The 17130-nt window shown below is 31.6% G+C and overlaps 1 protein-coding gene across 2 annotated transcripts in view; it reads left to right on the top strand.

Moving 5' to 3' along the window:
- The window catches only part of LOC119835034 (potassium voltage-gated channel subfamily H member 8-like), a 46238-nt gene that overhangs the window by 3270 nt on the left and 25838 nt on the right, over positions 1-17130 (top strand). For both annotated transcript variants that reach the window (XM_038359626.1, XM_038359625.1), the window contains exon 2: positions 16769-16883. In XM_038359626.1, coding sequence (XP_038215554.1) covers positions 16808-16883 — 76 coding nt within the window. In that variant the 5' untranslated portion in view covers positions 16769-16807. The remainder of the gene's footprint in view (positions 1-16768; positions 16884-17130) is intronic.

Below are 17130 nucleotides of genomic sequence, written 5' to 3'. Positions count from 1 at the left end.
AACTTCACAGAAATTCAGCTTGTTGGGACTTTATGTAACTTCACCCTCATTTTTTGGTCTAAATTGACCGGACTACATAAGTGACAGTTACATTGTTAAATATAGACTATAAAGTGTGTAATTTTTTGGGTAAGGTCTAACGTTAAGGTAATTAAAATAAAGAGATCCTAAAACTTTAAAGATACCAAAATTGGCAGACTTCATATAGAATGGTGGTGGTGGTGTCATTATTGTTAGGGTTTCGTATGCAAAAGATAAAACTAGCCCCAGAGACCATGGGTATTACTAAGACTAACCCTCTGCTTTTCGCCTCTCTGTCTGTCTCTCGATCCATCCATATGTCACCAGGCTGTATATCATGTTTCGACAATTAACATTTTCCCAGATGATATATTTCTGTTTCCCCTGTAACAACAAATACTAAAAGCATTGTACAATAAATATTAAAGGTCCTCCATACATCAAAGGGGCATTTTTGATTGTTTCTACTCGACATTGATGTCGGCAACAAGTCGAAGCGTTGATAGACGCATGAAATAAAAGTAAAATGTGTGGCCATGGCTTTTCATATTATGTATATTTTAACTTAAAATATGAATGATGATTGATGATGATTTTAAATTTATGAGATGCAATGGTTCTCCATCTTTCATATATTCTTTAATACCACAGATAACATAATGCAATAGTTTATACTATAGTAGGCTCTTTGAACTAATAAAGATTAACACAACTTTTTAATTAACTCTTATCAAACTCTTTATTACTATGAGAATGTTTCTTTAAGAGCTAATGACCAACCTTGATCCGTGAAAGATATTTTTAGTATAAAAATACAAAAGTCAAGCATTTAAATTTTATACGTGTAAAATGTTATCTAATATATATATCGATAGTACGGTACCTAAGGATACCTAAGCATTTTAAAAATGATATATAGAAATAATCGCTGTATTTTGTAAAAAATATTATGTATTTGTTACCTCAAACAATCAGCTGGACAGATCCTAATAAATATTTAAAAACACTTTGACTAAGTACCAAAATAATAAAGCAGCATGGTGGGTAGCAAATATTTATTTACACTACGCCACAATACTCGTAGACGAGTAGAAATATTTGCGGTGTGCCTAAGGCTAGTAAATCAAGCTTTTCTATTCGGCCAGGGACAGCGGAAAAATTGTATATACCAGTCAACTGGGTTTTTCGACCAAAAGCGATTATTTTTAACCTAAAATTTACGGCTACGGGAGGTAGCCCGACAAATGATCAATAAAAATCGATTGTTATGAAAGACCACTTATGCCTTTGTTATAGAAACAGCGGAATATATTTACACGTTTTATTTTAAATCGTTCCTTAGTGTCAAAACTGTACTTGACTCTCAAACTGAAACTCTGACTTTGGAATATTCTCTTAACTGTATAGTAGATCAAGACAAGGTTTTGGTAGTTTATATTTGAATGTTAAGTCCCGCTTTTTAAATACCGTTTGCCTAAGGAAGATACCTACATCTCAGATTACCTACCTACATCTTATCAGATTATAGAATCGGTAATTGTCTTAATTAAGATTACATTATCTCAGTTCGTAGAGTCGTAAACAAGTCGAAATGTCTCACAGAAGATCTAAACGCTTTGTTGTCTGCAGATTATAACTTGAATTTCCTAAAGGAACAACTTGTTAATTAAGGAGTTAGAGAATTAATAGATGTAACCTTAATATATCTATACTTTAGTGTACTCCTTACATCCATAGATATTCATACTCTATATACATAAATAAATCTTAATTGATCACGCTTTAGCACGAATTGGGCCAGCTTGCACCAGGGACGGTACCACACCACACACAAAAAGGACGGAGAAGAACGTTGTGAAATAGTAGCTTGTGAATGCTACTGTGTTTCGTGCGATAAGTGGGGAGTCGGAGATCCGTTTTCTTTACCTGACCATTCCCAGCCCATACTTTTATTCCCTTCGTCAAACCTTTCCTTATCCCACATACAAAACGTGTATGTAGTAAGCCTTACTATTACGGCACAGTATTTTTTTATGTTTAAGCCCATGCATGTTTCATTTAATTCCCCCATACAAAGCAATGATTTGTAAATTCTCTTTTGTAAGGATATAACATATAAACATATATGAGGGTGAACCACAAAAAGGGATTCTGATCATTTGCAAAAGGTAAAGAAAGGCCTTTGACAATCAATTTGACGAAATGCTAGCGTTGACAAATAACAATTTGGAATGAATATTGTAAGGTATGCCTCACTTTTGATGTAGGTATGATGTCTCCCTTTCACAGAAATAAAAGTAAAAATTAGCTCGTGATCCGTAAATAAACATTTGTATGAGGAGAACAAGAAAATGTTTAGTATTTCCTTGTGTTTGATTTTACGCGAGTATTATATATTTAGAAATTAAAAACTTTTTTACGGATTTGATAAAAATGAAAATGTTTGCTGAAATACTGTCAACAAAAGAATCTGCAATCTCTCAAATTCTTATAAATAAAATAATAATTATTATGTCGACGCTTTGTTGAAAACAAAACACATTATTAATAAATAATGCAAACATTTATTAGGGTTTGTCACCTGTTCGCGATTTCATTCGAAATTTGAAGAGAGTTATATCACTACATGTATGTATAATTCAATTGTCTGTTTAGATTTAAACAGAAATATACACAAGCGAGGAATATTACATTAAACGATCAGGCTGAGGGAAGCACGAAACAAATTGCTATTGTGAAGTCAGCGGGAACGCGAAGGAATTTAAACCTATTTTCGTTATATTAAAATACTTTGATACATCCAAATTCTAATGCGCTGAACAAACGTAATTAAACGAAACTGCTAAAGTTAAAATGAAGGTTTTATAGAAATGTTTCTAAGACATGATTATGCGTTGAAATTGAAACCAATTTGATTGAAATTAGTTATTTCTTCAAAGGACTTACTGAAAAAACAAATACCTACGACGACGACTTTTTAACTACAATTGTATTAATTTCTATTTTCAGCATTTTATTGACAATTTCAAAATTTTATTCCCAAGAAGTAAACCAATTAATGAAGAATGAGTCAAGGCAAGCAATAGTGTTTTCCAGATTTTGGCATTTTGCCCACCCACGTAAACTGGTAACTAATTGATAGTATTCAAGCGAAAATATCGGATACGTATCGTTGTTATAAATTTTTGTTGAATTGTTATTAAATTATAGAAGCTTTATATTTTTATACTAATCGCTCCACGCGGTTTCACTTGTGTTAACCCGGGAGTAAAATAAAATATGTTACTCGGTAAAGATAGCATTCTAATGTTGGATGTGTTAAACTATGTCAAGTAATCCGTCGAGTAAACCCGAATTGAAAAGATAAGTCGTAAGAACGATTATTATTTTCTCTAGAAAAGGTCACTGACATTCCTGTGGCGTTCCCACTCCAGTTTTTAGAATTGGACCATATGACAACGATTTCCTATCAAAAACAAAAAGATTCACGTCAACTAGCTGACTCCACAGAGTTATCTTTCTTATTTGTTTTTGGGAATGTTGGGTAAAAAGTACCCTCTCATGATTTTATTCAACTTTGTAATTATAACATTCGAGCTACATTTCTCAATAAAGCCATAAAACGCTACCAATCTATGCATATTACATATAACAATGATGTTAATATTTTATAACGGTTTGAATTTCAAGAATCTAAATAAGACATTTTCAAGAATGTATCATTAAAATAAACGTAGTACTGCGCTTTGACAAAAATTTTCATTATAACTGTCAATATTTTGGATTTTGTAAACTGTCGAAGCATTTGTTATATGATAGGTTTTGTTCGAACGATTTACATTATATAACTCCATAACGCGAATATCAGTTTGCCTAGTATTAACATAATACAGCCAGTACAAAATATTAATGTGATTTTATGGTAAAGAATTTTGTATATAAAAAAATTTATAAAGTAAAGTACATATGCGTAAAAATAAACGAATAAACTAATAACCGCAGAAATTTGTATTATTAAAATATTTCAGCGTCCAAACAAATAACTTTTAAGAATAGCGGCATAAAGCAGCTCAGATATTACATTTAGTAGAATAGCGTGGGTACGTTATCATGCAAACGCTTACTAATTTTATTGGCGTATCTCATTGAAGCCCCGTTAAACCACCTGAAGTTGATGATATCATTGCATTGGCATTATCATTCCTGAACGCATTCTGTGTCATGAGTCGTTAACCCTTTTTGTATGATTAAAATGGAAATAAACGAGTGTGAAAGAAAAATCTGCTTTGGAGCGACGCCAGAGCGATACGACACTCCATTTTATCCCCTTATCACCCGTTTGTCATCAAACGACAAAGTTTATTTTAACTCATTAGTTTATTAACCTGTCATCTAAAAATATGTACAATTATTTTATTTATAACGAGAGGAAAATGTAGGAAAAACGTCCGCCTCCCGCACTTTCGAAGCGGGCGAATGATTTCCGAATGTAATAAACTTGTAGAATGTAGGTAAACCATGATTGCGTCTACTGTGGTTTAGAACAGATGTTGCTTGTTACTGCTTTTAAAATAACAAAACAATTTTAACACAGTTTTCTTTGAGATACTCGTTAACGTCTTTTGAAGCTATAAAAGAAAAATGTAAAGGGCATTATGTACCTATCTGAAAATTTAATTCGATTTTATTATGTAAACATCTCTCTAAATAGCAAAGCATCCTTCGTATTTTTATAATTCTAGCAGCTTGCTTTGGCATCGACTGGTGACAGCATTTTACTTTTGAATTATAAGACTGGCCTCACACCGCCGTATTACCTGTCTGGATTAAAATTCATAATTCATAATTTTTTTTCCGGTAGCGAGCTCCACATATCTTAAAATTTCAGAATAATCCATAAACTTCAAAAATTTTGCCCGAATGAACGCATGCACGATGGAAGGTAAAGAGAAAAATTTATATCTATTATTGCATTACTTTTACATATAAATGAGTTATAATAAAAAAAGAAGAAAAAGGAGCATTGAATTTGGTTTCATCATTGTCTTTACGACAATGGAATGAAGTATAAGCTCAAAAACGAAGAGAATTTCCTATACATTAAATTTAATTTTCTGTGACACATTACGATACATCAGATATATACAAATTAGCAATAGCCCTCCCGCAATAATTTTGCAGCACAACTGCGACGATTCATAATCATAATTCCGATTGCGGGTTTTCGTTCATGTATAGAAAGATGTGCGTTCTGAATTAATAATCTTAAGGCTTTCGAACTGGATTTCATCCGAAGGCTCATCAGATAGGTACGTGCGTAACGTAAGCACACATCTTGATCAAACTTATTTGCCTCACATTGACTTCTTAAAACCAGGCTATTTACTATAATAAGACATATTTATCATACAAAAATAACATATTATTTTTGTTTGGACTTGCACTAGAGCTTATACTATGCAGTCGATCCAGTTGAAAAGTTTGCGCAATTGAATGAGATTTATAAAGCACGTACAGTATAAAAATCTGTGGCTATTTTTCGTATTTTTCGCCCGTATTTCTCGAATATGATTCAGTTGGTAAAAATTATAAATCTAAGCGTATTTTCTGGCAGCGTAGAAATGAAAATATTTTGTTAAGACTGTATTCTATATTATTAAAACATTTGAGCAATATGCATTTTTTATATATATACATATACCTTTCTGATTTATAAATTAATTGCTTTTCATAATAGGTTATTTTATTTTATTATACAGATATTATAGGAAACTTGCGTAAATGATATTCATACGTATATTACATGCATTTATGGGTATTCACCTTCTCCATATGGATATTTCTTAGATGTCTATTCTCAAAATTATAGAAATATACGTTTTTCCACCGATTGTGTATCAATCACAACTACTTACGTCTTCCATAAACACAATTCCGATTTAAAGGAAGAACTTTCTTGAGTAAAACGTCGGGAACTCTTTGTCATTTTACCTACGATATTCTTTACAATTATGTACCATAGATTATACACTAAGTACTACTATACGATGAAGCTAACACTGCAAATGCCTTTTCGTAAAACAGTAGGTAGTATCTATCTTATGAGTTATGATTAGAATCAGGTGATATTGATTTCATTTTTTAGGTTAATTATCATTTGTAAGTAACACTTTTAAAAAAATTAACAGACGTTTAATTAATACCGCCGCAATATTATAAAACGTGTTTTAATTAAAAATAAAAAACATAGCTATATAGTCTACTGAAATTAACTGCATTGTCATGATAGGTCTAGGCGATTTGGTACTATTTAAGAGATCCTCATTGTTCAATATTTGCGAGAAGAAACAAATAAAATAAATATACAAAAGTTCTTTTATTTATGCTTACTACAACGCACCAACGAAGCTTTCATTACTTATCCAGATAAGAAAATTAAACTTCTGGCCTTGGGCAGTATCCATAATAATTCCGTAGAAACGTTTTTTAAAAATAAATATTCTCTTATAAAGAGCTTATAACTCATTAGCCACATCGATTCAACTTCAGTGTTTTAGTATAGTATTATATTATCTGTGGTATAGTTAAACATTTCACTATCAATAAAAATAGTGGAAAGCTGTTTTGTTGCAATGTGTTCCGTATTTACACCGTGAAGTGCTTTGTTTCATGCTCGAATGTAGGTCGCCTTATATATTTAGCTTAATTGCAAACTAATTTCAGATTTCCGTACTCTCACCTTTCACTACATCTGGTTCAAACAATACATCCTCGAACAGCTGGTTTATTAATCAACAAAAGTTTAAGAAGCTTTCTTTAACCTTTTTCTTTCAAATATATGGTAAGTACATTTGAGTAAGAAACTATTCAACAACAATTATCTCTTATGATCCTACTTCCGAAAACCTATATCGTACCTTATATCGGTTTTACGGACCTCCTACCTATTAAGTATCTAACAACAAATACGAGTAAGAGTTATATTATAATTGTTTCTTGTGAAATATTTGTAGCATACATCACTTTCCATAACGAAAATAACTAGATAGAAACAAAGAACATTCTTTTAGATATAAAATTGTTTCGAAGCTATATATTTATGTAAACTTCATTTCAAATATTTTTTTTGTAAATATTAATATGAGTTTTTCATATCCATTATGCTTTACCAAGGAGTATAATAACGTCATCTAAATTTATCGTTAGAAAATATTCACGAAAAAGAAACGCCAGTAATTGAAAGCGCAGTGAGAATTCATTTCAAACACTTATTCCGCATTTTTAGAGATTTATTATATCCCTCTCGATCTAATTTTATCAAAATGATGTGTCATTTAGGTGTGCTAATTCTATCAATATTCTACTTGGTTCTATGAAACGTGATATGTATTTTTAAAATAAAAACGATTTTCTCTTTATATTTTTCGATACTGATATTTATGAAGGAAGAAATTTTAGTACTAAATTTTTACCGCCCATTTTTACGCCCGTCGATCGAAAAGTCTTGACAGATATACATATTTCATAATTTTTTATGAGTCTGTAAGAGCTATCGGAGAGGTCTCTCAAAATTTGCAATATGTTTCGATGAAAATGGCCATTCGATATAGTATGAAGGAAACCTAACATTTTTGGATAGTCTGCACGCAAATAACAGCTTAGTAAGTACACAATCAGATTAAAACAACAGTTAATTCTACGCAAAGCTATTACGATATGATAAGAACTAAAGCCGACCGCTGTCACTCCGGTCAGCTTTGAGCTTGTAGTTTGCTACGGCGCAGCGTCGTACCCCATTACGAGTTGAAACGGCATCTACAATGAACTAAAGGGATCTCCTTTCGACGTGAACTGGCCAAGATACAAAGTCAAAATTTTGTTAAAGGGGTATAAACTAAACGACTATAAGGGTCATGTATCGCAAGTGTCTAAAGGTAATTTATAAAAAAGAGAGAATTATCAAAACTGTTGTCTAATGTTGCAAATAATTATGAATTGATATTACAATTTAAATGACAATATAAACATTCACATATAATTTCTACGCTTCATTTGTAGTAATCCACAGCGACTTCAATAACGTTTGTATAAATTAGCCTTATACGTGCTTAAACTGTGCTTAGAGTGTTTAGTAGCTAGTAATCAGATGTCAATAGCAATTCAATTTTATTTTATTGTATTTTTCTTTTCAACAAAAGAGGTCATCGACGTTCCTAGGGGGTGAGATCATTCAAAAACCTTAAACCAACTAAGATCAAATGACATAAATTTTGTATTTAACAGAAAAGATTCATGTCAATTGGTTAAAAACCTATGGAGCCTAAGGAAGCTAACCTAAGGAGCTATCGAGTTACAAAAAACAAAACCAAAAAAGCAGTCGAATTGAGAACCTCCTCCATTTTTTGGGAACATTGGTTGAATAGGCCTCTATCTCCTCCTGGAGATCCATTTTTTTTTTGATAGACCATTATACATTACTAAATCAAGCCACTGTTGTATAGGTTAGTTTGGTATTACACCAACATGTCGTATGCTACGTAGATACGAGTGAGGTAAACAAATTAGATTTTCATGATTATATATGTGTCAATGAGGTGAAGTAATAAAGCGATAATACGCATCAATAAACCTGATAAAGTTTTGATTGCGTCATAAATTTATCAAATAAAACGATAAAACAAAAGAATTTCATTATTATCGCGCTGAAAATATAAACCTTGTGCAGATTTTTTGTACATAACGGATGAAAATATCAAATTCATTAGAAGAACACGAAGCCATTGTAATTAATGTTATGATAACCCTTGTGCTCAATAATCAATATAAGGTGAAACTGAGAATGGTTTCTTGTTACTGAGTGGCTAATCTGGTCCTTTATAAATTGGGTTAACCCTCATAGATAATATTCCACGTAAAGGTACATACATTTTCACTTAAGATTTTGGATTAAAATTATAACAACGTTGAACAAAAGCTCTTCCATCAAGTAGCATAATCTGTGAAGCAATCTCTAAATCAATGTCAGCCTAAACAATACCATGTGTACTCTTGTAATCCTTTACGCAGGCTATTTATTTTACACGAATATTTGATACACGAAATGGCTTCCAAAATAATTTATTGGGCTTAAATCAATATTTAAGCCCCATAAAAATACTAAAAATGAATTGAGGATACAACTCAATATTTGTATCCTAAAATTTATTGCACAAATAACTGTTTTAACCTTAATTATACCCTCAATGGAAATAAATACGTAAAATTCACATCGCGTTGTTACGAATAAGTAAAATACGTGTTATTCTTGTATGGAAGATTTATTTATGTAATAATAAAGGAATAAGTCAGAAAAACCTGTGTCGTTGAGTTATTTGTATTTGAGTGGGAGAAGAGGCCGTATACGAGAGACTTGTGATAATAAGTGTATGATCTTTTATCGTTCGAAAATCGTTTAAAATTAAAAAATATTGAAAGAATGAAATAAAATGAATCTTTATTTCACCTTAAACATTTGCATACGATTGATGAGGAAAATAATTATAAAGCCAAAAAGAGGGATTGTCAACCCTATGAGTAGTGTGCGTGTGTGTGTGCTTATGCTTGTAAGGATATAAAAATAATGAAAAGTGTGTTATGTATGAGAGAGAGATTATGATTTAAAGTGAGTTACATTGGAAAATAAATAATTACTATATGAAACTGGTAAGATTACGATTTGTATATAATTTTGTTTTACACGACGGCAAGCATCACGGTTTATAAGTACCTAAGGAAATAAATACGCAAAATAGCTTGACGTGGATTTACGGAAAATATCGATATTTTTGTATTTTTATGTAAAGCTAAGCTAGTTGTGTGCCCGCGGCTTCGCAAGCGCAGTCAAATTAAAAATCAAAGGGAATAAGAAGATACTACGCGGTAAAACGTAGTTTATATCACCCTCTAGCCATCTTACTATCTCCAGATACAGGTACAGCATATCATAAAGTCTTCATTACGGCATGAAAGAAAATGAATGAAAGGTAAACAAATGACTTTTGCATTTATAACATAAGTAGGATAATATGTTTTTGTTTATGTAAAAAAATATAAATATCAAAATATGTGATCCGTAAAAGCATTTTGCCCAAACGAGCATTTTATTATCACATTTTCACAAATTATTTCGAATCTGAAATTAACACCGTGCTCACTTTACGAGCAGAACCAAGATCTCGCAAAATTTGTCATTTCGTTAAATGGTTTACACCGAGAGTGAGGCATGAGAGAGAAATTTATCTTTCATTAAATGTAAATTATTATAAATGGGTTCACAGTGGAATTAGACCGAAGTTAACTATCTATGAGTATATATCAGGCCTGTATGTGAGCAAGTGTAGTTATTAGTAATGACGAAATTGGTATCGTAAAAACTATTCATAGAACGAGCATAATTTTAACAAACCAAATTTCAATTGTTACATTGTAATTATGTTTAATACTTTAGGGCTGATAGCCTTCCGTGAAATGCAGATATTGAAAAATCGATGCTATTTTTAGTGCCATCAGAACTTTATGTACCACTCCAATGATAGTACTTGCATCTAATTTTATGATGTAAACGTAATGTTTGTTACATCCTATTGTTTCATCCCATTTGCTCATCAAAGTAAATATTTTTATCTCGCGTAATTGGAATTTATTAATAGAAATAACGTAATCTGATGAATGCTAAACTATTTGTAACATACGTTTTTGGTTATAGGTAGAAGTAATTAAAACATTAAATTCCACCATTTTTCCAAATAAAATTTTTCAAATACAAATGTACCAATTCCTTGATCAATCAGGATGCATTACTTATGCTACATACGCATTACGTACTCTTTTTTACTTCTGGTGGTTAGCCTGATAGTAAGCGATCACCAACGCCCATGAACATTAGCACATTAGTTAGTGGTTTTCCAAATGTATTTCCCGCTGTTAAGGAGATAGGCATAAGGGAAGGTTTGGAAAAACAGCAGCATACTCCGCCGGTTATATGTGGTAGTATGGTGCAGGGCGTAGACTACATAACGTACTTATATGGATGACTTATAAATATCACAGTTTCTTAGAAAAATAACAAATAGCGTCCACATCACAAATGTTCCTCTTTGTTCACGACAAAAAAACAAAAAGTTAAAGTAAATTTTTCTAAGACATTTATGAAAAAAGTTCCTAACAAGTCCACGTTGAATTTTATTATGAAACCCTCATACAATTGGGTCGCAACCTAATCGTAACAGTACAGGCACAGGTCGTGATCTGATGATACCTACAGGCCTATTTCTATCTGGTTGATGTATATTCTTGGTTGCAATGCAGAATTCTTGAAAACTATAAGTTTTGTTAGAGTCCTAGCTGTGTACTTTTATTTGCTGTTCGAAACTTGGATGGTACGTCAAACTTTACAAAAACTCTTCTCACAAAGAAACTTTACTGACAGAATACAGTTGACTAGTATTTAATTCATTCAATCAATAATATTTACAGTGAATTCTGACGACATAACCGGGTTATTTAGGCGAAGGTGCTGATACAATTAATCAATATGTAGTCTGTTATCAATACTTTCTCGTACTTATTCAATACAACGTCTAAAATATTTGAATAGACTATCATCAACGTCGAAAATAAATAAAGCTTATCCCTCACATAAAAGGTTTCAATTTCTAAAGAAGTTTCATTTCTTTGGAAATTGGCTAAGAGGCTAGTTATGAATACTTTTTGCGTTTTAGGTTTTAAGGGATAGCGATTTTTAAGATCACATTTATAGCACTGAATTCAATTATATGCATTGTATAGAAAACACGAATAATTAGTGATAAGAGAAATAAGATAAGAGAAATTTAAAGTTCAATCAAGAACATCTACACGCTATTAGATATTGTTTATTTATGTGTTTAAGTATTTATTTATTGTTTATATATGTGTAAGTGAAGCAGTCGGTAATTCTCCAGTAGCCATAAAATTATCCAGTCATAGCATTTTTGTGGCTGTGAAATACGTGTTATTAATATCTCTTTTGGGTTTTTATTCACGTTTGTTCCCGGTCTCATCTGGTTTTTCATCTTGAAAGCGAAGTGAAGAGCTTGAGACTTCTTATTTAACTTAATTTACTTGCTTTATATTTGATCACTTATTTGATATTTTTAATTATAACAACAGAAGTGGAATATATAGTATATCTCTTGCCTACATTATGATCTTGTGTAATCTCCTTTTGAACCGACTTCAAAAAAGGATGAGATTATCAATTTGACTTATATATCATATTTTATTTTTTGTGTTTGTTATCTTATAACTTTTTACTGGCCTGACTGATTTTTATGATTGTTTTCTTATTTAAAGGCTAGTACCTGCCATGTGGTCCCATTTAAATTTGATAATGTTCCGACAATTTGAAGACAGTTTTGTTTTGTGTTAAAAATCATTACAAGAATACATTTTGGATATTAAATAAATATGTGCAAATAAAAAATATATTCCGTAGGCATCCGTGTCTGAAATCTAGCGTGTTCACGAATAACGATGATTACAAATAATCTTAACTGTTTAAGTTATTGTTTTGTACTCCATCAGTATAACACGAAAGTATTTGCTTTGTATAAAACAGTCAAAATCAATTTTATTGTGAAAAATGATTATGACGCTCTTTTGGATATTCAATACTTTTTGAAAGTTCGAGTATTCAGAGATAAGTATAAGTATATATTCCATTAAAATCAAAATCTCACTTTCTACCATTCAGATGTATAATTTCACAACAGTGGAAGGGATACCGACTAACGAATACATAATACAATTAGCAACGTTTGTCTATCTCTCAAAGAAATGCAAAAAGACATCTAATTTATCAAAGTGGAAACAAAACTAAAATTGAAATAAAATGTTTTTTTCGTCACAACTGAAAGAAATTCTGTGCTTCAAAAATTAATATTTCTATTTTATGTGCGTAATGCAATATGCAGTAAATTCCTCTTCGCGTTTAGTCAATTCACGATTTGCGTTGCCAATAAATTATAACTAACGTTATCATCAGATAATAGAAACACGACGCTGCACCAGCCGTTATCAATATTGAACTCTGAGTGCTCACAAATACACACTCGTACTTCGCAATATGCCTACTTATATTTCCATGGTACTTTATTAATTTATTTACAGAGCAAAACTTCCAAACACATTAATTGAAGCAAAATGACATCTGCGTAATGTCTGTTTGGTGAATGTTATATATTTGTTTTTGTATCCAATAAAACTTGTTGTAATGAATTACATATGAAGTTTCATACTGGAAGTTTTGCTTGAACGATTTATAGCTACAATGATAGCAGTTACTTTTAGCCTAATCTAATTTCAAAATATAGCTTTCTTAAAGAATTCCATATATTATAATAAGTGATAAAAAATTGTTTTGTAATTTATGGTCACTGGTGTTATTAATAGAGATATTAATAAAAATAAAAATAAACTAAAAAAAACAGGCTTTTCTAATAGAATCAACTTATTTGTCTTGCTCGTTCATAGACATTGAATATACGTAAGCAATCCTAGTATTGTATTGTCACCAATCCTTGATAAGCGTACAAAGTAGGTTAAATTCGAGTCTAGAGGAATAAATTAAATACCAACCATACCTGAAAATATATAGTTTCAATGTGCACAAGTAATTATTATTGTATCTATATATTTATTAATCTATTTATCTATAGCCACCGTGCTGCACATATCAACAGATCAGGAGTTACTTAGTAACTATTTAGAAAACTGTGGTGCAGGTGCCCAGGTGCCCAGGTGTGGAATGACATATGCTATGACTGGGTGGTACTATACAATAATTACTCTTAATTAAAAGTCTTATTTTAAAAACCAAGTAAGTGTACAACATTTGAATGTATTTTAGCAGCAATATCATTAAGCTTTCACATATCAATTACAACTGTCGACATTTTTTTAATAGGTACATACTTAATCTTCGATTTAAAAATATGCCTCCATTAATGAAACCTATCTATAGAAATTATTAGATTTAACATTTGTATTGATAAATTTTAGCAAGATTAATCTTAATTATCACTTAACCTACAATCTAAGCTTGGCAAAGTAAAACGAAAATGCTACAATGAACGTTTAAGATCTACCCACAAGTGTCCCGTCTTATTCCTTTGTGACCAGTCGGGTTTTCTATATATGCTTATGTCTTTGGGTTTTCGGTTAGTTGGAGAAGCCGAAACTCTCGGTAATCCTACAACCTTTTCAGTACCTAATATAACAATATAATAAACGATATAACTTACACTTGGTTGTATAAAGTGACAGCCTGTTTTTGTTTATTTCAAAATATTTACAAAATTAAGTGATTGATGTAAGATACAATTCTTACCCATTGTGCCCATGCAGATATTTTTTATACAGATAGCTTATCATATCTGTATAAAATTTGGTACAGAGATATATTATAGTCTAGATTAGCCTATTGGTTATTTTTACCCGGGTACCACGCGACTGACGCCGCAGGTTTCTCTTAGTTAGTGATTATTATTGTTTCTCGTACAGAAACTTTCTGCCTTTACCTATATTTAGTCCGATTTGTTTAAAACCCTACCTTATTGTCATTAATTACGAATCCAAATTGATCACACGTAAACATTGATTCTTTGAACCGGCTATAATTTTTACTTTGAATGAAGAGAGCGTTTGCTGTTTTTTAATTGTCTGTGATACATTAACCTTTAAACAAATACATTTTACATTTAAGGTCGTCGTTATGTTTTAGCTTTTTATTTAAAACATTGGAGTAATGTTATTAAAGTTCAAATAATAGTTGGTTAATTATACCAACCCGCGCTTGGCCAGCTTGGTGGATCATGGTCTGAACACTCATAGGCAGCCGTGTCTCTACAATGTGAACACGTATGGGCTGATGATGATGATGATGATGATGATGAGATACTTGAAGATACCCCTTTACGATAGATGCGAGTATCCATCTGCATATAACTGTTACAACAAAAAAATATGATACGTATAGACAAATGTAGGACTCGTCCTTTTTTCATACAATGTGTAAAGAATTTCATTTGCGATTAAAAATTAAATGTATACTTGCTACAATATCTAGTTAAAGCTATGATGACCGGCCGTAGTTCTTGTGTAATTTACAATTTCTTTATATAAATGTGTGTGAAATATATTTTCAAAAATCCAGAAGTTGCATTTAAAACTTTTGGATTTTTGAAAGTTTCAACAAAAGATACGAGAGAACGATACGGACAATACGATTATACAAAGCAGAATTTATAGAAATAAATTATATATAAAAAAGCGCGTGACACAAACTAGTGGTAGAATCCCTTCTACTTCTTCTACTACTACTTCTTCTTCGTTTTGTGAAAGATATTAAAGGATTTATTGCTTAGCATAGCCACAGAAAAGCGTCATACGCTTTATAATACAAGAATATTGCCTAGAGTCTAAACGTTATTGCAATATACTTCGACATACACACACGACACTCTCCGAGCCACCACCGCATCTTATTGCAAACCTATAACGCATCTAACAAAGGGAGTAACCTCGAAAACCCATTAATTCATATTTATTACCCGCGCATTTATGAAACATAAAAAGTTTACGAGAAGGTAGAAAGGCTGCAGGCATATTCTAGCCCGCTCAGTTTATGGGTCACCTTAAATAGAGCTTTAATTATACAGGGAGATTTATAGCGACGGCTAATGAAAATCCCGATGCTACCGACAACATAAATTAAAATTTGTTATACCATAATCCTATAATGAGATTTGCTTTCGTTCTGCAATCTTTCGGTTACATATCTCATTTATTTTGACATAAAATATGTCATAAAAATTATAATTTCTTGATCCGTTAAAATACAATCTTAATTAATTTTCTAAAATACATTTCATATCACAACGTATTGCTGGTATTGCGTTATAAATCACCTGAGAAATAATATGTACTTTTCATGTCAGCACTTAAAAATTATCTCCTCATTCTTGATTTGAAACGTGTCGGCCGGAGCGGAAAAAATAAACAAAATTGCTTATTTATCCAGACAAACGCTATAATTAACGCGTTTTCCATTTTGAACTTTGTGTCGAAATACTTCTAACAATAATAATATAAAACATGATAATGACCAAAAATCGTCTCCCATTTCAAAAGAAATAATATATTATAATGTATTTATTACTATATATTTAGAGACTGAATATATGGAGCACAAGCTGCGCGGTTTCACCCGCGCAAAGACATATCCCGTAGGAATATCGAGTTAAAAAGTAGCCTTTATGTTATTCCAGTTGTCCAGCTATCTACGTACCAAATTTCATTGCAATCGATTCAGTAGTTTTTGCGTGAAAGAGCAAAAATCACACACATCCTTACAAACTTTCGCCTTTATAATATTAGTAGGATTAGATTTTTATTTTGAACGTTTTTAATATTGTGGCTCTGTGTAAATATTTTTCATTTGTCCCACTGTTCATTCAATCTCAATTACGAAAATCACTTACATTGTACAATCAGTCATAAGAAGCTGGTTTTGACAGGTATCGCGACGCGAATCATATCCTACAAAGCAGCCGTGAATATTGCAAAATTAACTGCGCAGACTGTGTGCTTAAACGTTTTTCCTGTTCTGGGATTGAAATAGATTGATGGATTTGGATAGTAATATCGCGTAATATGTTATTTTTCGCAGGTGGAGGGGGAGTAAGCGCGGGGCGCGCGGCGCGGGGTGATGCCGGTGCGCAAGGGGCTGCTCGCGCCCCAGAACACCTTCCTCGATACTATCGCCACACGCTTCGATGGAACACGTAAGCTTTTTATATGAAAAAGACATACTATTTCAGGTGCTATATTTAGAATTTTTTTGTGTGATAGGCATCTTGACATTGTTTTATTATAGTTATATAGTTTTAAATACATAGCTCACGTTTATCTTTCCATAATTAATATTATTTGAGATTGTAAATAAGTACCTACTTATTTATTTATTTATTTATTTATTACATTAAGGATCACCAACATGACATACACGGATAACGTGGATAGAGAGTTATA

Source organism: Zerene cesonia, chromosome 20, assembly GCF_012273895.1.
Source record: "Zerene cesonia ecotype Mississippi chromosome 20, Zerene_cesonia_1.1, whole genome shotgun sequence".
Lineage (NCBI taxonomy): Eukaryota > Metazoa > Arthropoda > Insecta > Lepidoptera > Pieridae > Zerene > Zerene cesonia.
This window is presented reverse-complemented; position numbering and strand designations above follow the sequence as displayed.